This window comes from Vulpes lagopus, chromosome 7, assembly GCF_018345385.1.
Source record: "Vulpes lagopus strain Blue_001 chromosome 7, ASM1834538v1, whole genome shotgun sequence".
Lineage (NCBI taxonomy): Eukaryota > Metazoa > Chordata > Mammalia > Carnivora > Canidae > Vulpes > Vulpes lagopus.
This window is the reverse complement of record NC_054830.1, coordinates 16902502-16930425: the sequence shown is the minus strand read 5'-3', so window position 1 is coordinate 16930425 and position 27924 is coordinate 16902502. Positions and strand designations below refer to the sequence as shown.

At 36.8% G+C, this 27924-nt stretch overlaps 1 protein-coding gene across 3 annotated transcripts in view; it reads left to right on the top strand.

Annotated features, from left to right (window-relative positions):
- The window catches only part of SMARCC1 (SWI/SNF related, matrix associated, actin dependent regulator of chromatin subfamily c member 1), a 173290-nt gene that overhangs the window by 46137 nt on the left and 99229 nt on the right, over positions 1-27924 (top strand). For all 3 annotated transcript variants that reach the window (XM_041762049.1, XM_041762048.1, XM_041762050.1), the window contains exons 7-11: positions 7616-7685; positions 12501-12576; positions 17337-17462; positions 19819-19940; positions 24053-24177. In XM_041762049.1, the coding sequence (XP_041617983.1) occupies positions 7616-7685; positions 12501-12576; positions 17337-17462; positions 19819-19940; positions 24053-24177 (519 nt within the window). The remainder of the gene's footprint in view (positions 1-7615; positions 7686-12500; positions 12577-17336; positions 17463-19818; positions 19941-24052; positions 24178-27924) is intronic.

Below are 27924 nucleotides of genomic sequence, written 5' to 3'. Positions count from 1 at the left end.
GTTTTACAGTTTTAGCTGTTACATTTAGGTCTTTTTATCATCAGTTTGATAGCTACAGGTTTGATTTTATTTGTTATAGTAAAAAATCTCAGCTCTGTGAATATTATGCTTTTATAAAGTGAGAAACTTTACCCTGCCTTTAGTATTTAACTGGTGGTTTCTCGGCCTATTTTCCCGTTAGGTAATAGCAACTGGTGTCCACTAGATGGGAGTGGTGGATAGCTGTGATGTTAGAATACTGATTTCTGTTGCAGGCTTTGTTCTCTAATAAGGCCCAAATAAAACTTTTAGCATGTGCGCTTTTTGAGAAAAATTGCCTTTTATAATTGTTACATCTAGCTACTTAGAGATTCCTTACTGGTGCTAGTTTTATTTTTTTCCTTTGTTTAATACAGCCTTGTTTACTGCATACTGATGCTTGCTTGGTATTATGAGTAGCTAGAGCAGTTATTAGGAGATAGCATTTAAATTTAATTTTTATTTTTTTATTTTTATTTTTTTTATTTATTTATTTTTAAAAGATTTTATTTATTTATTCATGAGAGACACAGAGAGAGAGAGAGAGAGAGAGAGAGAGAGAGGCAGAGACACAGGCAGAGGGAGAAGCAGGCTCCATGCAGGGAGCCCGATGTGGGACTCGATCCCAGGTCTCCAGGATCACACCCCATAATACAACGCTAAACCACTGCGCCACTGGGGCTGCCCTAAATTTAATTTTTAATATATTGAAGGCCTTTTAAAAATATAAGACATTCTGCACACTGTGTACAGTATACCTTAGAATAACTATCAGGTAAATGTTGACTCTCAGCAAAACCTTATGCTAGGCTCCTTACAAGCACATATTTCAGGTAAGTGTATAGATGATAACAGTACCAGCCACACACACATTAGAAGCTGTGTTGTAAAACCCTCGAAAATGCAGTATACCTTTAATGATTATTAGTCAGAATTTAAAATAAAAGGTGATATTTAATGGGTCTTGATCTATTGGTAAGATTTTGGGTATGGCATGCTAGAAGAGGGTGCAAAATAAGCAAAACCATAGAGGTAATCAATTATGAACTTTGATGTAAAGGAAACAGCGGTTTGGCTATGTATCTCATGGTAGTGGGAGAGAAGAGTTAGGTAGGTGAGAGGACAAAGCTCTGGTGTAAAGAGTTGTGTTTTTATTAGATGGATAAAAGTGATGGTAGATAATATTGATGAATTTGGTGAACAGATATGTGTAACTGTATTAGGTAAATTTGCCTGGGAGCTGATTTCTGGGATATATGATAGAAGGAAACTGGTCAGAGAGCAAGACCCTTTGAGATGTTCTGAGATAAATTACTGAGTGAAGGAAAGTCGTGTCATTAGATAAATATATTTATCAGGAGAGCAAATGAAATTAGATGGCAAGCCAAGGGTGGTCCATATCTTAAAAGTCATGGGGGGAATAAGGGAAGCATTTTGTTTTACTTAATTTTTTGCAAAGATTTTATTTATTTGAGAGAGAGTGAGTAAGAGAGAATGAAAGAGAACAGAAGTGATGAAGGGGGGCAGAGAGAGAGAGGGAGAAACTGCCTGCTGAGCAGGGAACCTGAAGTGGTGCTCAATCTCTCAGGACCTTGAGATCATGACCTGAGCTGAAGGCAGATGCTTAACGGACTAAGTCACCCAGGCGCCCTATAGAAAACATTTTTAAATGCAGGAGGTTGGCAATGGGACTGTTCTACAAAGAAAAGTGAGGCCTGAGACAAGGCATTTGGATTTGTCAGTAAGAAATAATATGTAACCTTTGAGAATGAAATTTTGGTAACTTGCAAGTGAGAGTAAGTTGTAGAGTTGGTGGAAGATCACCAATTTCTCAGAATGTATGACAGGGAAAAGAAAGTGGAGGATGCCACACAGCAGGTGGCCTGACTTTTGTCTTTCAAGATTTGGCTTTATTGTGTGTTTCTGGGTGTACTAAAGTAAACTGAAGCACATAATAGAGTTGAAACCTAGAAGGGATAGGAGGATTGATTTAAGAACGCGAGTTGAATTACTGATTTTAGCAGAAAGAATATGTATTTCCTCAGAGATGAAAGTAAATGAAGAGAATTTTTAAAAATCAAGATATTCATTAGAAGAGGAAGACTAAATATTACTTATAATATTTATTTAGATGAGTGCCTATGTCCCTTAGATTTTCTTATCTTCATTCTTTTTGTTCATCTGACCTGGGAATTTCAAATGTCAATCTTTCAGTATTGAGTTCTGATTCTTTCTTCTGATTGGTCAAATCTGATTTTGAACTCTCTAGTGGATTTTTCAGTTCAGATATTCTATTCATTAATTCCAGAATTTTTAAAATTCTTTTTTATACTTTCTATCACTGTTGATATTCTGTTAACTGTTCCATGCATCACTTTCCTAATTTTGTTTAGTCCTTTAATGTGTTCTTTTGTAGTGCATTGAGTCTCTTTAAAACCATTATTTTAATTTCTGTATACCAATTTCATATTCTACAACTTCAGTGAATTCATTTATTCTAAAACTTTTTTTTGGTGCAGTCTTTAGGATTTTCTAAATATAGTAGCGTGAATTCTGCAAATGGTGATAGTTTCATTTCTTTTCCGATTTGGATGCCTTTTATTTCCTTTTCTTGCCTAATTGCTGTGGCTAGGACTTCCAGTACTGTGTTGAATAAAAATGGTGAAAGTGGATATCCTTGTCTTGTTTCTGATCTTAGATGAAAATCTTTCAATTTTTCACCATTAAGTAGATGTTAGCTGTGGGCTTGTCACATACGGCCTTTATTATGTTGAGGTATGTACCCTTTGTACCACTCTGTCAAGAGTTTTTATTCACAAGTGGATGTTGAACTTTCTCAAATGTTTTTTTCTGCATCTCTAGAGTTGATCATATGATTTTTGTCCTTCATTTTGTTAATGTGGTGTATCTCTGATTGATTTGCTGGTGTTAAACCATCTTGCATCTCTGGAATAAGCCTAGTTGTCATGATGTATGATCTTTTTAATGTATTATTGAATTTGGTTTGATAATATTTGCTTGAGGATTTTTGCATCTGTGTTGATCAGGGATATTGGCCTGTATTTTTTTTTTTTTTTCCTTGGCATTTTCATCTGGTTTTGGTATCTGGATAATGCTGGACTTGTAAGTTTGGAAGTATTCCTTTTATATTTTGGAAGAGTTTGAAAAGGATTAGTATTAAATCTTTTTGGAATATTTGATAGAATTCACTACTGAAGCCATCTGGACTGGGACTGCTGTGTACAGGGGGTTTTTAAGTTACTGATTCCGTCTCTGTACTAGTAATCAGTCTGTTCAGATTCTCTAATTGTTCATGATTTAGTCTTGGAAGGTTCTATGTTTCTAGGAATTCATCTGTTTCTTCTAGGTTGTACAGTTTGTTGGTGTTTAGTTATTCGTAGTAGTTTCTTACAGCTACTTACACATTCCTTTTTATTTCTGTGGTATCAGTTGTACTATCTTTATCTTTTTCATGTCTGATTTTATTGGTTTGGGCCCTTTTTTTCCTTGATGAGTCAATTTTGTTTATAAATAACCAGCTCTTGGTTTTATTGCTTTTCTATTGCCTTTTTAATATCTATTGCATTTATTTCTGGTCTGATTTTTGATATTTCCTTCTTTCTACTAACTTTGGGCTTCATTTGTTCTTCTCTTTCTAGTTCCTTGAGGAATAAAGTTGGGCTGTGTATTTGAGATTTTTTTCTTGTTTCTTGAGGTAGGCATTTATCACCATGACCTTCCCTCTTAGAATTGCTTTTGCTGCATCCCACAAATTTTGGTATGTTGTATTCTTTTGTGTTTGTTTTGGATTTTTAAAATTTCTCTTGATTTTTATTTTTTGATTGCTGTTGACTCGTTGGTTTTTCATTTAAAATGATTATTTAAAAAAAATAAAATGATTATTTTGGGGGCTTGGGTGGCTCAGTTTTAGTAAGTGTCCAACTCTTGATCTCAGGTCATGATGTCAGGGTTATGAGTTCAAGCCCTGAGTTGGGCTTCATGCTGGGTGTGGAGCCTACTTTTTTTTTTTTAAAAAAGGATTATTTTGTATTTATCGGGTAATTTATATTTGTTTTTTTAAGGTCGGTTTTTGAGATTAATTTTATTCCTTTGATTAGGTCATTTCCCCTTTCTCTTTGTGTATCTTATTTTCTGCTGTGTTTTGGGAATTTAAAAGAAGAGCTGCCTCTCCTGGTCTTTATGGTCTGACTTTGTACAGGGGAAGACTTTCACCAGTCAGCTCAGCTGGAGATTCTAGGCATCTTTCAAAGGTTTCTGAGGATTCATCTTCTGTGTGCTTATGGGTGTAAAGAGGTTTGCGGATTTCTCTTTCAGGGGCTTGTAATATCTTGCTTTCCCTGTGTCTCTCTGCTTTCCCACAAATTCTCTATTGTTGCAAGGAGCCACTGAGCTCTCATTTGAGTTGTGGTGCCTAGGCTTCCAAAGAATGCTGGTTCCCCATCAGCACTTTGAGTCGTTTGAGACAGAAACCTGTCCCTTGGGCAGCCCTCAGAAATGCCAGAACGTAGGATGTTTGTTTCATTCCTTTTTCTCCCTACCAGTGGAGAAATTGTGATCTGGATGCTTTCTCCTGATCATAGCCATTGACTCAGCCTCTGTCTATGGCATTACTGGTTCTCTAGTACTACAATAAGTCGCTAAGATTTCTTTTGTTCTCATTGACCACCACACATCCAAAATATGTCAGTTCCATTAGTGCTCTAAGTCAGGTGAGGCAAACCAATCCCTCAGACAGCCTCAATAATTTGGGATATTGGATGCACATTCACTCTTCTCTTTGTAGCCCAAAGGAGAAGCTGCAAGCTGAACTTTTCTTCCTGATCCTGCTGAGCTCTGGTGGCTTGAGAGAATTGCTGTTGTGGTTGACATGAAATGGCTTTTCTTACTGTTTCAATGTAGCTGTTCTTGACTTTGAGCTTGCCTGAAGTACTACAACTCCTTAACTGGCTTCTAGAGTTCTCATGAAGACTTTTTAGATGGTATATTGATGTTAAGTCAGTGTCTCTGGTGGAACAAGGTCTGGGGCCTCCTGTAGTGTTACTTTGCTGGTGTTACTTCCTATACATTATTTTCTTTATTGTCAAATAAAATTACATTGTATGGATATACTACCTTTTGTTTAGTCAATTGTAAATTTGTGAACTCTTATTTGTGAATAATGCCATTATGATAATTTGTGTACAGGTTTAACATGGACATGTGGTTCCAATTCTCTTGTGTTTATACCTAGAAATTGAATTGCTGAGCCATATTGGCAAGTCTGTTAAACATTTTCTGATACTGCTGCCATGTTTCCCAAGGTAGCTATACCATTTTACAAAGTTCCATCAGCATTTTTTGGAGATAGCAATTTCTCTGCATTCTCATCAACATTTTTTATTTCCTCCTTTTTTTATATTAGCCATCCTAGTAGGTGTCAGGCAGTATCTCTTTGTGTTTTTGATTTGCATTTCCCTAATTGTTTAATGATCCCAAGTTTCTTTTCATATGCTTTTGGGCCATTTGTATATCTTCTTTGGAAAAATGTTTCATTTGATCCTTTGCTTTTTTTTTTTTTTTTTTTTTTAAGATTTATTTATTTGAGAGAGAGAGAGAGTGCGTGTGAGTGGGGGCGGTGGGGGGTAAAGGGAAAGGGACAGAAAGAATCTCCAGCAGACTCCCTTTGAGCATGGAGCCAGATGTGGGGCTTGACCTATTACATTGAGATCGTGACATGAGCCAAAACCCAAGAGCCAGACACTCAACCATCTGAGCTATCGAGGTGCCCCCCATTGCTTATATTTTAGTTAGACTGTGTCTGTATTGTTAAGTTGTGAGAGTTATGTTTATATTCTCAGTTTGAACTAATTTTTACTCAAAACGATGGTGGTTTTATTGGTTCTGTGTAGCGTATGGTTATCTCTGGGAAGAATGTGGATTTACATTTCTAACCTTTTGTTATTTCTCCTCCTGGGAAAATTTCCGAAGGCAATCAATCAGTGCCAGAGTCTCTGTAAAAAGGATGAGTATTCTTTTTTTTTTTTTAGATTTTATTTATTTATTCATGAGAGACACAGGGAGAGAGCGGCAGAGACACAGGCAGAGGGAAGAAGCAGGCTCCTTGTAGGGAGCCCAATATGGGACTTGATCCTGGGACTCCGGGATGATGCCCTGAGCCAAAGGCAGATGCTCAACTGCTGAGCCACCCAGGAGACCCAAGTATTCTTTTTTCTTTACCTTCTAAAGCTGCACAGGCTTTGAAGATAGATTAGTATTCTAAAGGGCATCTCTTAATAGTATATTTTGTTGATTGCTATATTATAAGTGATGAAGGACCCACTGGACTGCTGTTCATTTTCTCTTTGGCCATTTAGGGATATCATGTTAAGGACCCAGGCTTAATTTCTTTCTTTCACTTTCTCTCAAGATAGTAAGGTGAGCAGTTGTATGTTTGAAAATACAAGCTTGGAAAAAAAAAAAAATAGAAAAGAAAAGAAAAGAAAATACAAGCTTGGGGCGCCTGGCTGGCTCAGTCGGTAGAACATGTGACTGTTGATCTCGGGGTAGTGAGTGTGAGCCTCATGTTGGATGTAGAGGCTACTTCAAATAAAAATAAAAAAAACATAGGCATGTGGGCTTTCTTGCCTCTACTCGGTAAAGCTGGGGCTATTTATTGTTGAAATTGGCAATGAAAAGCCATTTTTACTTAGCTAGTTTCACTTAGTTTTTCTATTTTGCTATTTCTTGGGCTTTAAGGAGCTTACTTTATTAGTTTCCTCTGAGCACTAGAGACAAGCTTGCTAAGCTAAATTTAGACTACCAAAGAAACACAGCATAACAAGTACTAAAACGTAGATATAATCTAACTACGAATTCAGATCAATAAGAATCATCCTATAAATTTGTATAAATTTACACCTGTCTTTGGTAAGGGAATTCGAAGTACAATGATCTAATATGATCTTGTTGATTATGTTGTTGTTGGGAGGGCTAAATTAACAAGCAGGGCACCATTTAAAAAAAAATAATAAAAATAGTATTATTGGTGAAAGCTTGATGTAGCAGCCTGTGAAGTGTTGTAGGATACAAGAGAAAGTGAATCTAGAAGAATATATGGTAAAACTTTCATCAAGGATGTAAAGCATAAAAGAAAAAAAAAGGACGTAAAGCATGATTTACACTTTGCAAAATGTACAGTAATTACAAAGCCTCACAGAAAAAGGGAGAAGAGATTTTTACATGCAAAATGTAGTAGTAAAGTGATCATGATTTGGATGGAATTGGAGACAAACAGGCAGGTGAGTGGGAGGGTGAGTATTTTATTGCAGTGGACAATTGGATTTGCCAAGGGTAATAGATAATAGGCCTAGATTAGTAATTCTGTATATGTGGCTAAAAATTTTCTCTTAATATGACAGATAAAATGTTCAGTTATGAGGATATTTTTGGGGGAGAGATGCTTACTAGCAAAACAAAAATTTTAAGTAGAAATTAAGTCTAAATAATAGCTTGCTTATTTATTTATTTATTTATTTATTTATTTATTTATTTATTTATTTTGTCAGCTTGACTAAAGTATTTTCTTTTTCCCTTTCAGAAGAATGGTTGAGACCGGTGATGAGAAAAGATAAGCAGGTGTTAGTGCATTGGGGGTTTTACCCAGACAGGTAATGTTGATATATCCTGAGATCTGCCAGAATTATTTATATATAGTTTCATTTTCTGAATAGTGACAGCCTTGTTGGTTTCAGTGCTTAATCTCATATTTTGAGTCTTACTGATTTTTCTTACTGAAGTTACAGAGCTTTCAAAGTCCCAAGGCATTATTTTTCTTAATAAACTGATATTTGCTGCATTTGCCAAAAACACCCCTTCAGTATGGTATTAGACTGCTAATCTAGATTTGTTTCCTTCAAGAAATGAAATTTTCTCCCTATTATTTTATTACTGTTTTGTTTTACTTGTTTTTTCAATAAATCTTCATGTCATACTATTAAGAATGAATTATTTTATGTCTAAAATGGAGTTTTTCTTCTTGGTGGAAATTTGTTTACCTATTGTCATTATTACTGAGATCATCATAACTCATACTATGTTTCATTCTCTATAAATAAAGAATATTTAAATATGAACTGGACGTTCATATGTTCGTGAAAATGGTAGTCTTTTTTAAATTAATATTATGCCTACATAGGACACTTACAAATAAGGATGATCTTCCATGAACTTCATCTTCTTAAACCTACAGTAGAGCTGTGTGGGAGATTCTGACCATTGTGGGTTTTTCATGTCAGACTAGTCTTCTTTCAACTATACCCCTATCCACTTTTAGCCTTCTAGTCTTATTGGAAGCAAACCCCAAACACAACATTTTAATAATAAATATTTCCATATGCATTTCTAAAAAAATAAGGCCTCATTAAAAATAAATTAGTAAAGGTAATATCACTGTCAAACCTAAAATTCCTTTATTCTTATTTATTTATTTATTTATTTATTTATTTATTTATTTATTTATTTATAGAAAGAGATATTATTTATTTATTCATGAGAGACACACACACACAGAGAGAGAGAGAGAGACAGAGACACAGGCGGAGGGAGAAGCAGGCTCCATGCAGGGAGCCCGACGCGAGACTGGATCCCGGGTCTCCAGGATCAGGCTGAAGGTGGCGCTAAACTGCTGAGCCACCCAGGCTGCCCAACAAAATTCCTTTATATCATCTATTCAGTGCTGTCATATAAGTGATACATATCATTAATGTAAGGTTGATATTTGTTGTAAGTAGAATTCAACCACATTTTGTGATTGATACATTTCTTTTTTCTTTCTTGATATACTTTTTAACACATTTTTCAGTGTCTAGGTTCTCTCTCTTCCCTACCCCCCAACCACATGCATTGTATTATTTAAGAAACCAGTGTTTGTCCTGCAGAGTTTACCACAATGTGGGTGTTTTTTAAATGTGTATTTGAACATGTTTTTCCATTCTTTGTATTTTCTTTAAATTGGTAGTTGGATCTAGAGTTGATCAGAGTCTACTTCAGTTCAGGTGTGTGTTCCTCATCATCATCTGTTGACCCATAATGTCTGGTTGTGTCCTCTTTTTAAGTTAATCTATTTGAGTAACTTTATTTTACTTCTAAAGATACATTTTATTTTTAAAGGTTTATTTATTTATTTGAAAGAGAGAGTAGGGGGAAGGACAGGGGTGGAGAATCTCAAGGAGATTCCACACTGAGCGTGAAGCCTGATGCAGGGCTGGATTTCAAGACCCTGAGGTCATAACCTGAGCAGAAACCAAGATTCGAATGCTTAACTGACTGCGCCACACAGGCACTCCTGCAAAGATTTATCACTATTACTATTATTATTACTATTATTATTATTTTAAGATGTTATTTATTTATTCACGAGAGACACAGAGAAGGAGGCAGAGACATAGGCAGAGGGAGAAGCAAGCTCTCGATGTGGGACTCAATCTAAGCTGGAGGCTGACACTCAACTATTGAGCCACCTGGGTTCCCCAAGATACTTTTTAAGAAGGAAATAATATATCTTTATACATTCAAAATTTTAAGAGTAAATGCATAGTTTTCATACAGGTTGAGTTAGTTAGAACCAGATTGAATCTGCCTGCTGAACCATAATTGATTACTTTAAATGAACAAACAGATTATTTATTTAAATATTTTATTTATTTTTTCATGAGCGAGACAGAGAGAGAGGCAGAGACACAGGCAGAGGGAGAAGCAGGCTCCATTTGGGAAGCCTGATGGTGGGACTCGATCCCGGGACCCTGGGATCATACCTTGAGCCAAAGACAGATGCTCAACTGCTGAGCCACCCAGTTGTCTGTAACAGATTTTTAAATAATATTTTTAATGAATGCTTTCAATAAAGCATGTTGTCTTTTTTTTTTTTTTTTTTTTTAAGATTTTATGTATTTATTTGACAGGGAGAGTACAAGCAGGGGGAGTGGCAGGATGAAGGAGAGTGAGAAGCAGAATCCTTGCAGCGCAGGGAGCCTGACACCGGGCACAATCCCAGGACCCTAGGATCATGACCTGAGCCTAAGGCAGACACCCAACTGACTGAACCATCCAGGCGCCCCAAAACATCTCTAGTCTAGAGGCTTCAAGTAGTTCTTGGTACTATTAAGCAAACCTATCAATATTATAGGAACTCTTAATTTAAATAAGGTTTGAAACATTTAGATGGAAACTCAAATTTATGATAGCAAGCTTTGTAAGTATATAGTTGCAATACATTTTGTAATAACACAGTAAAAACATATTCACCTATTTGCTAGCCTTTTCTTTATCTACCAGATAAAACATAGTAGCTAGTTTGAGTCTTCTCAGGGAGGCTTATTCACTTCTTTATTAACTATACAGCAGTCTCCCACCCCCGTCATCTGTGAGGGATTACTTTTAAAGACCCCCAGTGTATCCCTGCAACTTCAGATAGTACTGAACCGTATATATGCTATATTTTTTCCTATATGTAGATACCTGTGATAAAGTTTAGTTTATAAATTAGGTACAGTAAGAGATGAACAGCAATAACTAATATAAAATAGAACAATTGTAATAATATAGTTTAGCAAAAGTTATGTGAATGTGGTCTCTCTTCTCTCAAAATACCTTATTGTACTGTACTCACCCTTCTTGTGATGTGAGCTGATAATAATGCTTAAGTGATGATGAAGAGAGGTGAGTGGTGCAGGCACTGTGATGTTGTGTTAGGCTGCTACGGACCTCCTGAGAGGTCCAAAGGAGGACCATCTGCTTTCAACAACATTTGACTGTAGATAACTGCAAGTTTGGAATGTGAACCCTGGGTAAGGGGATACTGCTGGAGTTTGTGCCCTCACTTCTATCTCTGTGACTTTTTTTTTTTTTTTTTAAGATTTTATTTATTTATTCATGAGAGACACAGAGACAGAGGCAGAGACACAGGCAGAGGGAGAAGGCAAGCTCCATGCAGGGAGCCTGACGTGGTACTTGATCCTGGGTCTCCATGATCAGGCTCTGGGCTGAAGGTGAAGCTGAACCACCGGGGCTGCCCCTCTGTGACATTTTGTACTCAAGGCTTACAGAATGTTAGGTTAGCAGTTGGTAACTCACCACTGTAATTTTTACCTGGTATATTTAATAACTAGGCAAAGGAAGTCTTTTTCTCCAGACCATGTTTTAAGTGTTCCTAGAAAACTTACCGGAGTGCTAGTAATAGATATATAGAGCCATGTTTGTTCCAAATGCTTTTGAACTGACTTCTGAGTAGTGGCTTCATGGAGCCAGTGCTTTGTTACCATACTTCTATTTAATTTAGATATTACTTACTTCTACAATAATTTATTGGCCACTATGGTAGCATTGACAGAATTTCAATTTGGTAGATGATCTTATGCTTATTTCAAAATTGTGGGGGAGTAGGATGAGTGATTCAAAGCGAGAACCCTTTAGCAAAGAGATAAGAAGAAAGCCCATGTGGCTTGACTATAACATGAATGGGGGAGAGTACTAGGAGATAGGGTGACAGTCATAGGACCAGATCATGAGACCTTGGCAATCCATCATAAGGATTTTGGCTCTTTTCTTTAAGTAAGGTGGGGGGTAAAGTGGGAGTTTTGGGTCTTACTCTGATTTAGGTGATGTGGACTCACTTGATGTTCAAAAGGATCGCTTTGGTTGCTTTGTGAAAAATGGACTCGAGCTTCGGGCAGAAATAGGTCAGAAGCAGATAGATTCTGGGCATATTTTGAAGGTGGAATGAACTGTAGAAGTTGTTGATGGTTTGATTTTAGGTTGTGATTGAGAGTGAAGTCAGGGATGTTCCCAGGGATTTTGGCTAGAACAACTGGAAAAATGGAGTTGCCATTTACTGAGATGAGGATGATTGGCTAGGGACATTGTTGTGATCAGGATGGCATTGTATGTTGAATTTTCAGTGTGTTAGTGTTGAAAGCCTTATTGAACATGTAAGGGGAAATGTGGACTTGGCAGTTGGATGCATGAGTCTAGCATTCAGAGAAGAGGGCAGAAGAGGATATATTTGAAGCCATAGGGCTGCATGAGATCGAAAGAATGAGTAGACAAAGAGGATTAAACCAAATCTGGGACCTTCCAGTGTTGAAGAGGTTTGGGAAAAAAGAAGCTGGCCATGGAAGCTAGGGAGAGGCTAGTGGCTAGAAGGAACAGCAGATGATAGCATTGTCTTAGAGACTAAGTGAGGGAAAGGCTTTGAGGACACAGTGATCTCCTCATTAGAATTCTGCACACCAAGGCTTGAACTTTTGATTTAACAATGTCAAGATCACTATAGACCTCTACAGAAGAGTTTTCTTGTCAGAGTGACAGACAGAAGTATGTGAAATATTGTTATTACTATATACACAGTTTTACCTTTTGATAAAAAGTCATTTTAGTGAATGAATTTGGGTTCTAATTTATTTTTCCTTTTTTCATTTCCTTTGTAGCTATGATACTTGGGTCCATAGTAATGATGTTGATGCAGAAATTGAAGATCCACCAATTCCAGAAAAGCCATGGAAGGTGAAAGATCCTTTTTTTTTTTTTTTAAAGTTTATTCTTATATAACTTAATAGTTTTCTCAGCTCTTTTCCACAACAGTGTTGCAAGGAGATACAGAATGAGGATCTTCCTTTCTTGTCATCCTATTAAGCTATCCATGACCATGAAGAACTCATTATCTAGGTCTTAGCAGAAATATTTGCAGTGGTCTAGTTACATTGTGGTTTGAGGTAGTTGAGAGAGGTGCAGGAGGAGTGCAGTTGAACATTGTTGATATCATTAAGGAAGGCTGGAAGCCATGATGAAACAGACTGATTTTATCAGTCATTTCCATTACAATGCTAAGAGTCCATGCATCATCTCTTTTATTTTTCCACTTTATGTGGAAATAATTCTAAAGTTGTAAGAACAATATAAAATAAAGTTCGACTTTATACTCTTCTTCCAGATTCCCCAGTTGTTATTTCAGGATATTAATTCTTGAAACAATATTAATACCTGATCTAGAGCCCATATTCGATTTGCACGAATTGTCCCAATGATGTAGTAAGTTTATACTAAGTCTCTTCCCTGATCTAAGATTCAGTTAAGGATCACACACTGCATTTAGTTGTCAGACCTCTTTAGTCTACTTTAATGTAGAACTTCGGCCTTTCTTTTTTTCCTATAATTCTGGATTTTTGATATGTGTGGGCTAAATTTGTAATGTCTTTGAATTTGAGTTTGTGTGGATATTTCCTCATTCTTGTATTTAAGCTATGCATATTTTTGCTGTAAAACTACTTAAGTAATTTTGAGTAATTACTCTTTAGTGCCTCACATCAGGAGGCATATATTTCGATTTTTTTCATTATGGCTGATTGTTTTTAAGGTGCTGTCTGCCCGGTTTTCCCATTATAGCATTACCATTTTTCTCTCTTTTTTAAAGATCTTATTTATTTATTTATTCATTCATTCATTCATTCATTCATTCATGAGAGACAGAGAGAGAGAGACAGACACACAGTCAGAAACAGAGGGAGAAGCAGGCACCATGCAGGGAGCCTGACGCGGGACTCGATCCCAGGTCTCCAGGATCATGCCTTGGGCTGAAGGCAGACGCCCAATCGCTGAGCTACCCAGGTGTCCCCCATTTTTCTCTTTGGAATAAAAATACCTTACACAGAAATACTTTGAAATTATATGAATATACTTTTCTTCATTAAATTTGTATCCCAAAGTTTGCTTACCCATTAATAATTCCTGCCTGGCTGAATTAGATATTACTGGTGGTTTCCTCATTCTATCCATTCCATCTGTGCTTGTAATTGGCACTTTGCAGTGGGAATGAGTTTCCTTTCTCCCTCTACATTTGCCTGTAGCATCAGTGTGCACTGTGCAGCAGTGATATGATTACCATTCTTCATTCTGATGAATTGTCCAAATTTTGGCTGGGGGGAACTCCTTTAAGCTGCTTTCTATGACCTTTTGGTATTATTTGATTCATTTTTGCATACTTTCTATTTCTGGGACAAAAAGATGTTCCAAACTCTTTTTGTAATTCCATATCCCAGTCCTGGAATCAGTATTTCTGCAGGGAGTTCTGGTTCTTGCCATGAGCAGTGGTAATTAAACAGAGTTTCTATTGACTCCTCTGTAGTATACTGAGCACTTAAATAGAATCAATATATTAGATGTGAGACCTGATTCACCCTATTTCGAGTTGTGTGACCTTCAGAAAGACTTAGCTTTCAAGTTTCAGATTTTATTTTATTTTTTTAAAGATTTATTTATTTATTTATTTATTTATTTATTTATTTATTTATTTATTTATTTATTTATGAGAGAGAGGGGGGGGGGGCAGAGGGAGAAGCAGGCTCCATGCCGGGAGCCCGATGTGGGACTCGATCCCAGGACTCCAGGATCGTGCCCTGGGCCAAAGGCAGGCACCAAACCGCTGAAGTTTCAGATTTTATATGAGGATAATGGTATTAACAAAATTAGACTTCTTTGAAACCTTTTTATTTGGAAATATTTTCAAACCAAGTTGCAAGAATAAGAATAGTAGACAGGATACCTATATACCTTTTATCCAGATTTGCCTATTGTTTACCTTTTACCCCCATTTTGATTTATCACTTCTACTTTGTTTTTATTTTTAAATTTTAATTTTTAAAAGATTTTATTTATTTATTCATGAGAGACATAGACGCAGAGACATAAAGGGAGAAACAGGCTCCCTGGAGGGAGCCTGGTGTGGTACTCTATCTCAGGACCCTGGGTTCACAACCTGAGCCAAAGGCAGATGCTCAACCACTGAGCCACCCAGGTTCCCCTGTGTTTTTTTATACATACTTTTTTTTTTATTCTTAACCTTTTGAGATAAAGATGCATATATATCACGGGCCTTTATTCTAAAACAGAAGTTTGTGTTTCCTAAGAATAAGGGATTCTCACTCATAAGCACTTTGCAGTTATCAACTTCAATAAAATTTGACATTGACACAATACACTAATCTGTCTGTATTCTAATTTTGCTACTTGACCCAATAATGTTTTTTTTGTAGCATTTTTTTTCTGTTATAGAAAACTGTTGAGTATCAGTTATTTCATTCAAATCTCCTCTTGTTTCCTTTAATCTGAAATATTACTCCTGTGCTCTCCTGCCTTTTTTGACATTTTTGAATTTGAAAGGAATATTTCTCATTTGGAATTTGTGATCATTTTTCATAGTTAAATCAGATTATGCATTCTAGTCAGAATATCGCGTAAGTGATGTGTCTTTTTCAGAGCCTCATATTGGGAGGCATGCTGTGTCCATCTGCTCTTTGTTGGTGATACTGATCACCCAATTAAGGTGTGCTCTGTTGGCTCCACTGTATAATTCCTTTTTTCCTCCCCTTGGAATCCATCAATCAGTCAGTCAATTAATTAATTAAAGATTTTGTTTATTCATGAGAGACACACAGAGATAGAGAGGCAGAGACACAGGCAGAGGGAGAAGCAGGCTCCCTGCAGGGGAGTCTGACACGGGACTCGATCCTGGGACTCCAGGATCACACCCTGGGCCGAGGGCAGGCGCTAAACCGCTGAGCCACTTAGGGATCTCCTCTCCACTTGGAATTTATAAGCAATCTGTAAGAGATTCTTTTAGGCCATACAGAAAGATCTGCTTCTCATCAGAATCCTCCATCCGTTGCCCAGATTTAGCATCCACTTGAATTCTTGCCTGAGCCAATCTTTTCTTTGATGATTGCAGTGATAATTTTCCATTCCAGTCTTCCATCCACATTTACCAGTTGGCTTTCAGAGCTATATAAGCAAGAGTCCTTCCTTTCCCCTCATTTACTTTTTTTTTCATCTGTTACCAATTTGAGTTTATGGAATTCTAATTTTTCAGTGGTCAGTAACTTAATAAACTTTTTGGTGCTGAAATTGTTTCATATTTGTCCACAGAGGGAAGGATTGTCTAGTCCCAAATTCAGGTGTACTCCCTTTGAGAAATTCTGTAGGGTAATTGGAATATGTATAGGCTAGGTTTGTGGTTTCAATATCTATATCTACATCTGTATCTGTACAACATTCAGAGAACCCATCATTTTAAAAATTCTTCCTCAGAAACATTAACAAAAAAGCAAGAGAAGTTGTCATGTAAACGGCTTAGAAGACTCCTGAATCCGACTCTCACTTTTCCACTCCCCAGCCGTGACTATTCCTGAAAAGTCTCTTTGGAGCACGTGTGTACATGATGGGGCGAGGTGATAGGTCTGTGTAAATATCCTTTCCCATCATTCCTTAGAATTTTGCTGAATGCGTAGACATAGAGACATTCTTCGTGCCCAAAGCAATGAGTAGGCGTGTTACTTTGAATGACCTATTGCTGTTGAATGTTTTTATCAGTGGTTTTCATCAAGATAAAGATGACATATGATTGGTGAAAAAAGCCAAATGGAGAAAAGAGAAATCCTGCACGACACCGCTTTTATATGGAATCTTTAAGAAAAAAAAAAAAAGCCCTAGAAACATAGTAGAGAAATGCTTGCCAGCGAGGAAGGACTAAGGGAAGTAAGCAGTTGGTAAAAGGGCACCAGTTTACAGTTGGAGAATTGTCTGAAGACCTAATGTGAAACGTGATTATAGTTGATGACACTGTATTGTGTAATTGGAATTTGCAAAGAGATAAAAAAGTTAAGTATGTAAGGTGATGGATGTGCTAATTAACCTTCCCAGTGTGTATGCATATCAAATCACCATGACGTATACCTTGAATATCTTACAATTACATTTTTCTGTTATAGATAAAGCTGAAATAAAAACGACATGATTATCAAATTTAAGGGTCTTAGTTATTAAAACCTCAATTTTTGCAAATCCAGTGATGCTTTCTTACTATATACAGTAACATGGAATAACAATTAGAAATGGTTAAGTTGCCATTTACAGGTCTTTCATAGTCTCATGGTTTTTTTGTTTTTGTTTTTAAGATTTTATTTATTTATTTGAAAGAGAGCATGTGAGAGCAAGTAGTAGGTGGGCGGAAGGGAGAATCGACTCTGCACTGAGTATGGAGCCTGATGCAGGGCTTGATCCCAGGATCAAGATCATGACCTGAACCAGAACCAGGATGCTGAAGCTCAGCCAGCTGAGCCACCCAGGTTCCCCTACAGTGTCATGTTTTTAACTTCTATATAATTGAGGCTTTGAGCTGAGAATAAGAAAGCAAGCTTCTTTTATTTTGAATACTGTAAAAACTATAATGATTTATTATTTATATAGATACACATGTTTGAATGTGCTTTTAGGTTCATGCGAAGTGGATTTTGGACACTGATGTTTTCAATGAATGGATGAATGAGGAGGATTATGAGGTAGATGAGAACAGGAAGCCTGTGAGCTTTCGTCAGCGAATTTCAACAAAGAATGAAGAGGTATTTGGTTTGGCATCATTTTTTTTTTTTTTCCACTTGGGGTTTCTTCTTTCTAGGACTCACTGTTGTCAGATTCTTATTAATAAACTCTGATGTACAGTCCAAGATCCGTCACCCATCAGGTATACAGAAAAGTTACCAAATGGCCATACAGTTGTCTCAGGAGCTGGCATTCCCAAAGAAGGGGCTTGACAGTTTCAAAGGGTCATCGAGATTTAATGTGGCACATGCATTGTTGTAGCGGTGCAGCTGATTTTGTTTTGTAGGTCTGAGTTTTCATTTTGTGAATTAAATAATATCAATTTAATTATTGGTTTTTCAATAGAAAGCTGATTTTGTCTTATTTTTTAATAGTCTTGTCACTATACACGTAAAATGTAGGCCTCAAAGGTTTCAGAAGTACAGTTCAGCTCCTTTTTAAGGTGGGATGATGTGGTATTTATTACTCTTTAATTCTTTAAGAAGCCCAGCCACCAAAACTTGTTACCATGGTTCTTGAGAAGCCACAACCTGAGAGGTAGGTGTGTCACCCAGAGGGAGGCGAGTCTGAGAAGAAGGCTTAGATGTGTTGGTGTCAGCTGGTGACTGCTTAGGTAAGGTTCTCATTCCTTTTCAGTGGGGACACATTAAGTTTTTGCTTTTTGTTTTGTACTGTAGTTCTTTGAAAAAATTTTGAGACAGAAATACTTTTAACTGTTCACTTAGAATGTACCATCCTTTCATATCTGTTTTCTGCCCTGAGACTTCCTTACTAAAACTTTGTCATACAATGCGTATTTTTTTTATTTTTAAGAAAAATATTTTAAAACTAAGTCTTTTTCATATCCTTTCATTTTTATTTAATTTGTCCTTATTTGCTGTCGAGTTTGACTTCCAATTTTATTTTTTATTCAGCCCCCCCCCCCATTATGCTTACATATTTGTCTTCCCTGAATGAGTTTCCAACCAAGTCTTTTTTGTCATTAGTAATATTCTAATTTCTACATCACATTATTAAACAGGCCTGTCCATATCCATCTCTGTTCAGATTGAGATGGTTTATGTAGTAATTTATTCACTTATTTTTAGCGTGATTGTAGAAAAATGCATTTAATATCTCTTTTTAAAAGTTTAATTTCAGACTTAGTATAGAGTGTATGCAGTTTACGTTTTCTTTAAAACTTCTTGTTATAGGCCAGTAAGATGACTCAGATTTCTAATTTGTTGCTACCAAGCTTCTGAAAGGATACAGCGTTGTAAGGAGTATGAGGGTACCAGAGATGATATATGTTTAATTAATATTTTAATCTCTGAATTTTTTTTTGGCACCTTAGGTACTATACTTTGGATCATCTTAGGTGTTAATTCTTTTTGTCTGTTTTGTTAAATCCATAATTATGATTTATAGTTTGACTTTTATATTTCGTTGTGTATCCTGCAACTGCTGAACTCATTGGCTCTGATAATTTTTTGGTAGATTCCTTAGAGTTATGTATATATAAGATCATGCCATTTGCAAATAGGGATTTATACTTCTGTTAGATTGACTTTTATTTTTAAAAGATTTTATTTATTAATGAGAGACACAGGCAGAGAGAGAGGCAAAGAGAGATAAGCAGGCTCCATGCAGGGAGCCTGACATGGGACTCGATCCAGGGTTTCCAAGATCACGCTCTGGTTCAAAGGCAGGCATCAACCGCTGAGCCACCCAGGCATCCCTAGATTGACTAATAATAAATTGTAATAATTTTTTTTAAGTTTTATTTATTTATTTGGGGGGAGCACAAGACCAGTAGGAGGGAGAAAGCCGACTTCCCATTGAGCAGGGAGCCCAATGCAGGGCTCAGTCCCAAGACCTTGGTATCATCACCTGAGCTGAAGGCAGACACTTGGGCGCCCCTATCAATTGCAAGCTTATTTAGCATCTTTTGTGTCATAAAGTTTTCTCCTATTCTTTTTACTGATATGTCAAGAGTATTTTCTGATACGCTTTCACAAGATCATTCAGCCATTGTTTGTATTTCTTTACTTTAATAGCATATGTTTCATATTTTCCAGTAGTTGTTAAAAGTGCTTTTCCCATCTGGAAACAAGGTGAATAGGAACAATTTTTAGTTGTGCAGGATTGGGGCATGTCTGTTTTGTAGCATAGTTTGAATACTAGTGGGATAATTCTGATATTTCCATTGGTGGTACATCACGTGGAAAGTTGGAGAGTCTTGACTGTTGGTGGTCCAGGATGCTTAATGATGTTCCTTTCATTTGCTCTGAGTAGTATTGGTATTATCTTTGTGAATTTCACCTTTGGATGAGGTTTTGTAGAAACTGAGGAGTCAGAAAAGCTGGCTGATATTTATTTCCATTTATTTATTCCTAGCCAGTCAGAAGTCCAGAGAGAAGAGATAGGAAAGCATCAGCTAATGCTCGAAAGAGGAAACATTCACCTTCCCCTCCACCTCCTACACCCACAGAATCCCGGAAGAAGAGTGGAAAGAAAGGGTAAGAACTGCAGCATGATTCAGAGGCATTAAAACAAAGTATACACAGCATTCCAGATTTTCAGATTTATCCTGGAAGTTTTGCTCAAGGGAAGTTGTCTTACTTTGACTTGGTAGATATCTTTGCACTGGTAGCTTGTCTTGTCAGATGTTATCTGATGGCTATCTTATGTTGTGTTCATGGTTAGGCACCTTGCATACAATCTTTTTATTTATTTTTATTTTTTATTTATTTTTTTGCATACAATCTTTTTAAATTGATATGTATAGTGAGATAATCACAATAAGTCTTAACATCCAACATCACACATAGTTATAAATTTTTTTTCTTGTTACAAGAACTTTTAAAATTTACTTTCTTAGCGACTTTCACATGCACAGTACCATCTTAACTGTAGACACCATGCTGTATATATTACACTCCTAGGTTTTATTTATTTTATAACTGGAAGTTTATACTCTTTACCAACTTTCCCATTCTCCACCACTCCCTACCTTTGGTAACCACCAGTGTGTTCCCTCTATCGATGAATTTGTGTTCTTTTGTTTTTTAGATTCCCTATATAGGAGAGGTCATAATGTATTTATTTTTCTCTGAGTTATTCCACTTAGCAAAATGGTCTCAAGGTGTATCCCATGTTGTCCCAAGTAGCAGAATTTCCTTCTTTTTATTTATTTATGTATTTATTCATTCATTCATGAGAGAGGCAGAGACATAGGCAGAGGGAGAAGCCGACCCCATGCCGGGAGCCTGACGCAGGACTCGATCCCGGGTCTCCAGGATCAGGCCCTGGGCTGAAGGTGGCGCTAAACTACTGAGCCACCTGGGCTGCCCAGTTTCTTTCTTTCTTTCTTTTCTTTCTTTCTTATTTATTTATAAATATTTTATTTATTTATTCATATAGATGCAGAGAGAGAGAGAGAGCGAGGCAGAGATACAGGCAGAGGGAGAAGCAGGCTCTATGCAGAGAGCCTGACGTGGGACTCGACCCAGGGACTCCAGGATCATGCCCTGGGCTGCAGGCGGCGCTAAACCGCTGCGCCACCAGGGCTGCCCTTCCTTCTTTTTTAATGGCTGAATAATATTCCAACACATCCATACATACACACACACACACACACACACACACACACACACACACATATATCATATCATGCCACATTTAACTTTGTATTCCACAGAAAACATATCTAATCTGTATTTAAAATAAAGCCACTCCAATTCTATGATCAAATTCTGAGAGAAACTATTTTTCTCTCTCTGGCCTAGCTGTAGCAAGAGGATGAATCTTTGCCTTCTGTATTGGAGCTTTGGCTCACAGTTTAGTGAGAGTAGAAACTGTACACAATGTTTTTTTAAAAACAATTTTTTAAAAGATTTTATTTATTCATGAGAGACAAAGAGAGGCAGAGACATAGGCAGAGGGAGAAGCAGGCTCTCTGCAGTTGCCCAGTGTGGGACTTGATCCCAGACCCTGGGATCATGCCCTGAGTCAAAGGCAGACAGATGCTCACCTGCTGAGCCACACAGGCATTCCTACCATGTACAGAATCTTAAAACTGAAGGAGATCTTTGAAGTATCATAACCATCTTTATCTTAGGAAACAGAGGTTGACGTTCAGGATAGGGAGGTGATTTTTCCAAGGTCACACAGATTTTTGCTTAGAGTCAAGATTCAAAGCTGGACTCTGAGCTTCCCATTACTGTATCCTTTTGCCTAGATTCCACCACCTTTACCAAGGCCTGAGGGTGGATTATTTGGCTCTCCATCTTTCTTTTCTTCTTCCCCTACTCTTTCCTTTTTCTTCATCTCCTTTATAATGTGGCCATCTGATGTTATATTTATAAAGGAACCCTGAATACAGTCTTTTTTATATCTAATTATATATTGAGCAATGTGGCTTAGTAAGGAATTTAGGAAATTATATTTGCCATAGTTAATGTTTCTGTCTCTGATTTTACCACCTGTCCCATTTGTGATCAGAATGACTCCTAGAAGGAAACGAACCTATGTGTCTTCCATGTTGAGCACAGTGCCTTGTTCATGGCATCCCATTTGTGCTTTAGTAAATTTTGCTTGAGTGGGTATTTTGGTTTCTATTGAATAAGTGGTTGTGGGGATCGAGTGAGGCTTTAAACCCCACCTGCAGTGTCTGGCTTGAAGTACATATTTAGTAAATTGTAGGTAATACTCAACATTCATTATTGTATATTAAGTAGATAATTTCTGGCTTGTCTAGCTCAAAAATTTATTTTAATTTAATTTCACAGAAGTTAAGTTTAGTCTTAGAAGGTGACAGATGCAAAATTTATTCTTTTCATGTGACTGGAAATTTATTGAAGTTTTGGCTTGTTATCCTCTCTCCATTAGCTTCCTTTTATTGACTTTTTTTTCTATATCCAAATTAGTGTTTTTATGCCCAGGACATGCCTTGAATCATGTTATTTTTTTGAAGGGTAGGGTTATCTGAAACATTGTTAACCATGTATAGAAGCTGTTAGAGAAGTTAAAAAAAAAACTCTTAGTTTTATAAATAATATTAATGAGCCTGTCATAGTCATAAAAGGATGTTGTTATTTTGTTAAGTCACACATGAATTATGATATTTAAGAAAAACCTATAAGAATATATTTTTCCTTAATAATTACTGAGAGTGGCCTCATTTTTTAATAAGAGCCTCCAATCTGAATCTAATGGTTGATGTGCAGAGATTTCAGAGCTTCCTGACAATCCTTGAAGAAAAGCATACAACTTTTCCAAGTGTTCTGGGTCTGATATTGATGCACCCTTCTTCCCACTTACGGGCTAAGATGCAGTGCCAGGGCACTAGTGGTCTTCAAACTAAGATGTGATGTCCAGGAGGCTCACAGTGATGGCATTGAGCTTCTGCTCTGAGTATAAAACCCACCAAATTGAGTTTCCCAAAATAGATGTATGGGTGTCCTTGAATTGAATACATCTGTCTTCTAATGAGCAAGCATTCAAGTTTCGTGTTTCCTTTAATGAAAAGACACTGACATCTGTTTTCCTAATGTTTGCTTTATTTGAGCTTTCCTGCATTTTTTTCTTCCGTTTTTATTTTATCTCCCTAACACTTTTAGGTTCATGGGCTTTTGAAAAATTGTCATGCAATTTTTATTAAAAATTAAAAAAATATTTTTACCTGTATACTTGATTCTAACATATGCCAGTATGTGGTCTGTCATAGAAGAGTACTCTGCTTTGCTCACTCTCTCAGCACTATAAGGACTCAGGCTGGCCCACCGTGTATTTCTGTCAGTTGTTTACTCTACTCTTCACTTGTGGTGTGTTCTGGGTTCCTGACTGTTCCTTCCCAGAACAGGTTATCTCTTTTATTATGCCTTAATGCCTGCACTCAGTATCCTGAAACATTGCTTACTTTTTGGTGAATTGTTACAGTTCCCAAGGTTTAGTTTAACTGTCACCTTCAATATGGATTAACTCTTATTTTTTTTGGTACTCTTATTTATTTCTCTGTACTGGTACACATCATGTTATATGAGGTATATGATAATTTCTGTCCTGGTATCCCCTGTAATTAATTCCTCAATTAGAGAATCATATTTCATTCTTGTTTGAACCCTAATCTGCTTTCTGGAATGTGTTAGTTTTGAATGTAAACTAAAGAAAGAGCAATGGCAATTTTTACACACACTCAAAAAATTATTACCATCCTAAATGATTTTACTTTGCAGTTCTCGATATTTGGATGATATAAAGAGCCAGGAAAATACAGTTCTCCATATTTTTGAGAAAATCTCTTATGTGATTGTTGATGTTAGATAAAATATCTGCCATATTTTCATAGCAGATGTTATTTTATTACACTGATTTAAGCCCCCTTTAGGATACTGTCTGCAGTTTGGGTAGTAGGATTTCTGGGCCCGTTTCTTACTCCCAATAACCTTTATTTTCCTTCTGGCTGGTTAGATGTAATTTGGAAATGTACCTAATTTGTTTGATTTCTCTTTGTCTCTTAAAGCAGTTCTGAGCATAGATCTAACAATGAGGGTAAAGCCTTTGAAATTGTCTGCTATGAGCAGCTGTAGTCAGTCTTATTTATACATTTATATGCCTTGTATGTTTTTAGTCAAGCTAGTCTCTATGGGAAGCGCAGAAGTCAAAAAGAGGAAGATGAGCAAGAAGATCTTACCAAGGACATGGAAGACCCAACACCCGTACCCAACATAGAGGAAGTGGTGCTTCCAAAAAATGGTTTGTATTCTTCTGCCTAGAGTATGAGAGTATTAGATATGATTTAATCATTCTTAGCAATGCCATGGGATGAATCATTTCTTGCTCTGTGCCCCCAGTTTCCAATGTTCATGATTAAAATGTTTACAAAATTACCTCTTTCTCAATCTTTTGGTATACTTTTGTTACTTACTGAGGAAAAACACCGAACAAAAAGTTTTCTAATAGGATGCCTGGCTGGGTCAGTCGGTAGGGCAGGCCACTCTTGATCTCAGGGTTGTGATTCAAGTCCCACACTGGGCATGGAGCCTACTCAAAAAAGAAAGAAAGAAAAATTTAAAAAATTTTTCTAAATTTACCAATGCTTTAAAATAAATGGTTTTAAATCCCAATAGAATCAATCAATATACAGATGAAAAGGTGACATACTTATCTATGTACATTTTAACCTCTTTAAATCCATTATTGACAGAAGGATGTGTTAGACCCTTTTAAGTATAGTTACGAATTTATTGTTTCTCTTGATTCCTGCGCATTTCTTTTGAAACTCTGCTATTTAAGGGCATACACACTTAAGGTCATGTCTTCTTGATGAATCGACTCTTGTGTGTCTTTCTTTATGTGCCACAGAAGTGCTTGTTTTGAAGGCCAGGTTCACTGATGATAATAAAGCCTTTCACACCATATCCTTTTCTTTATTTCTATTTTTTTTCTATTAGTCCTTGCTATACTCGACTTCAGTAGAGCAGTTTTGTAAATTACACACACTTTGTTCTTACACGTTAGATTTCCAACTTACATCTCTCTTGCATTTTGTTACTTTAACTTTGATTATGTAAAGCATGTGAATTTTTTAAAAAAGATTTTATTTATTCATTGAGAGACACAGGCAGTGGCAGAAGCACACTTCCCCCTGGGCAGGGAGCCTGATGTGGGACTTGATCTCACGACCCCAGATCACGACCTGAGCCAAAGGCAAACGCTCAACCACTGAGCCACCCAGGTGTCCCAAGCGTGTTGATATTAAATAGCATATTGTTGAGCCTTGGTGTTTGTCATCTCTGCCATGCAAAATCCCCATTTTCTGTTTTTAATTGGAGTATGTGGGCCATTGAAATGTAACAATTATTGATGTGGTTGGGCTTAAGTCTGCCATTATGATATATTTTTTCTATTTGTCCCTCTCTTATTTCCTTTCTTCTTTTGCCTTAATCCACTACTTTAATGTTCTGTTCTGGCTTCTCTGCTTGTATTTTAGAACTTATGTGGCAGCTTTTTAAATATAGCATAGTTATTTTTTTTTTTTTTAAGATTCATTTATTTATTCATAACATTGAGAGAGAGAGAGAGAGAGAGAGAGGCAGAGACACAGGAGGAGGGAGAAGCAGGCTCCATGCCGGGAGCCTGACGCGAGACTTGATCCCGGGACTCCAGGATCGCGCCCTGGGCCAAAGGCAGGCGCTAAACCGCTGAGCCACCCAGGGAACCCCTATATAGCATAGTTCTAATTGAGATATTCTTCATGTAGCATAAAATTGACCAGTTAAAGTGTATTTTAATCACTCCGGGGTTTTGTTTAGTGTATTCATTATGTTATACAATCATCACCTCTTTCTTATTTCTAAAATATTTCCATCCCCCTGAAAATAAACCCCATATTTACTGGGGGTTAGCCCAGAATGTCCCCTTCTCCCATATCCCGACAATTACTATTCTCTTTTCTTTTCCTTTATTTTAGATTTTATTTATTTATTCATGAGAGACACAGAGAGAGGCAGAGACATAGGCAGACGGAGATCCAACCTCCTGCTGAGCATTGAGCCTGATGCAGGACTTAATTCCATGCCCTGGGTCAAAGGCAGACGCTCAACCACTGAGCCACCCAGGCATCCCTATTCTGTTTTCTGTTATGTAGATTTTCATATTCTCTATTTGATTTCTATTAGTTTTTTTCCTTAGTTGTTGCTGTAGAGATTACAATATTTATCTTCTGTTGTTTCTTTTTCTTTTTAAACATTTATTTATTTATTTGAGAGAGAGCTAGTGAGTGGGAGTGAGCATGTCGGGGGAGGGGCAGAGGGAGAGAATCTCCAGCAGACTCCATGATAAGTGTGGAGTCTGATTCAGGGCTTGATCTCAAGACCCTGAGATCGTGATCTGATCCAAAATCAAGAGTTGGATGCTTAAACAACTGAGCCACCCAGATACCTCTCAGTTGTGCTTTTTTGTTTGTTTGTTTGTTTTTAAGATTTTATTTTTAAGTAATCTCTATATACAATATGAGGCTTTAACTTAGAACCCCAAGATCAAGAATCACATGCTTTACCAACTTAGCCAGCCAGGCACCCCTAAATTTATGCATGTATGTATGTATGTAATCTCTATACACAAAGGTGTGGGACTCAGACTCACAACCCTGAGATCAAGAGTCACATGCTTTTCTGACTGAGTCACCCAGGTGCCTCCCAAATATTGGGGGGTGGTGGTAGTCATAAGTAACTAAGCTAAAGCTATAATAATGAATATAGTATGATTTGGATACAGGAATGGCTGAATTCATCAGTGGAATAGAATTTTTGGTTCATCTGTAGATCCATATTTGTTTATAGATTTAATTGATTGTGATTTTGGCAGTTCTGATTTGCGGAGAGCAGACCAAACTATTCCATACATACTTCTGGAAAAGTTTAGTACTTTTCTTTGTATCATAAGTAAGAATTTAAGCTTCAGGTAGACTAAAATGCCAAATAAAAAAAAAAGTAAAAGTAAACTTCCAAATATTCACTTTAAGGAAGTGTTAGCCTTGTGGAAAATATTCATTGGTCGCTTAACAGAATTAGAGCCCTAAATTTGTATAAAGATTTTTATACCTTATAAAGGGCAAAGTATTATGTACTGGTAATTTTGTCAAATTTCAGGGCCAATAAATCTGTGAAAAGATGCTCGATCTCATTTAACCAACGATTTCTTGATTATTAAAGGAACATTTTTCATCCTTTAGATTTTCAAAACTTAAAAAGTAGTTGGTACCCAAAGTATGTTTGGGTTTTGATGTTTTGAGAAAGTGAGTACTCTCAATTGCTGTTGGTGGGAATATAAACTGATGAAGCCACTTAACACAATTTGGCTGTATCTGTTCAGTTTTAAAATGTGTTCATCCAGTAACATTTTTAATTTCAGAGCCTGTTTTAAGTAATTACATGCATGTTTAAAGTTGAACAGAAGAGAATGTGGATTAGGTTACAGTAGAAAATTGCAAATAAACTCCAGTTACCATTAATACAGAGCTTGTTACATCATGACCCATCCATGGACACAGTGGATTTACTAAAAATGAAAGAGATATAATTTAATTAAAAATATTTAACATGGACAGGTCATACAGGCATACTGTTGAATGAAAAAAGTAGAATGTTAAGGAAGAAGCCCAGTATGTGTAATGTTTCTGTAAGATTTAGGTTTTTTTTTTTTAAATTTTTATTTATTTATGATAGTCACACAGAGAGAGAGAGAGAGAGGCAGAGACACAGGCAGAGGGAGAAGCAGGCTTCATGCACCCGGAGCCCGACGTGGGATTCGATCCCGGGTCTCCAGGATCACGCCCTGGGCCAAAGGCAGGCGCTAAACCGCTGCGCCACCCAGGGATCCCATGATTTAGGGTTTAAAAGTCTACATAGATGTATAAAAGGTATTTTTCCTTAGTTTATCAAAAATGGGAATCAACAAATGCACAGAAAATGTAATAAAAAATTGGAGGGGCTGATAAAT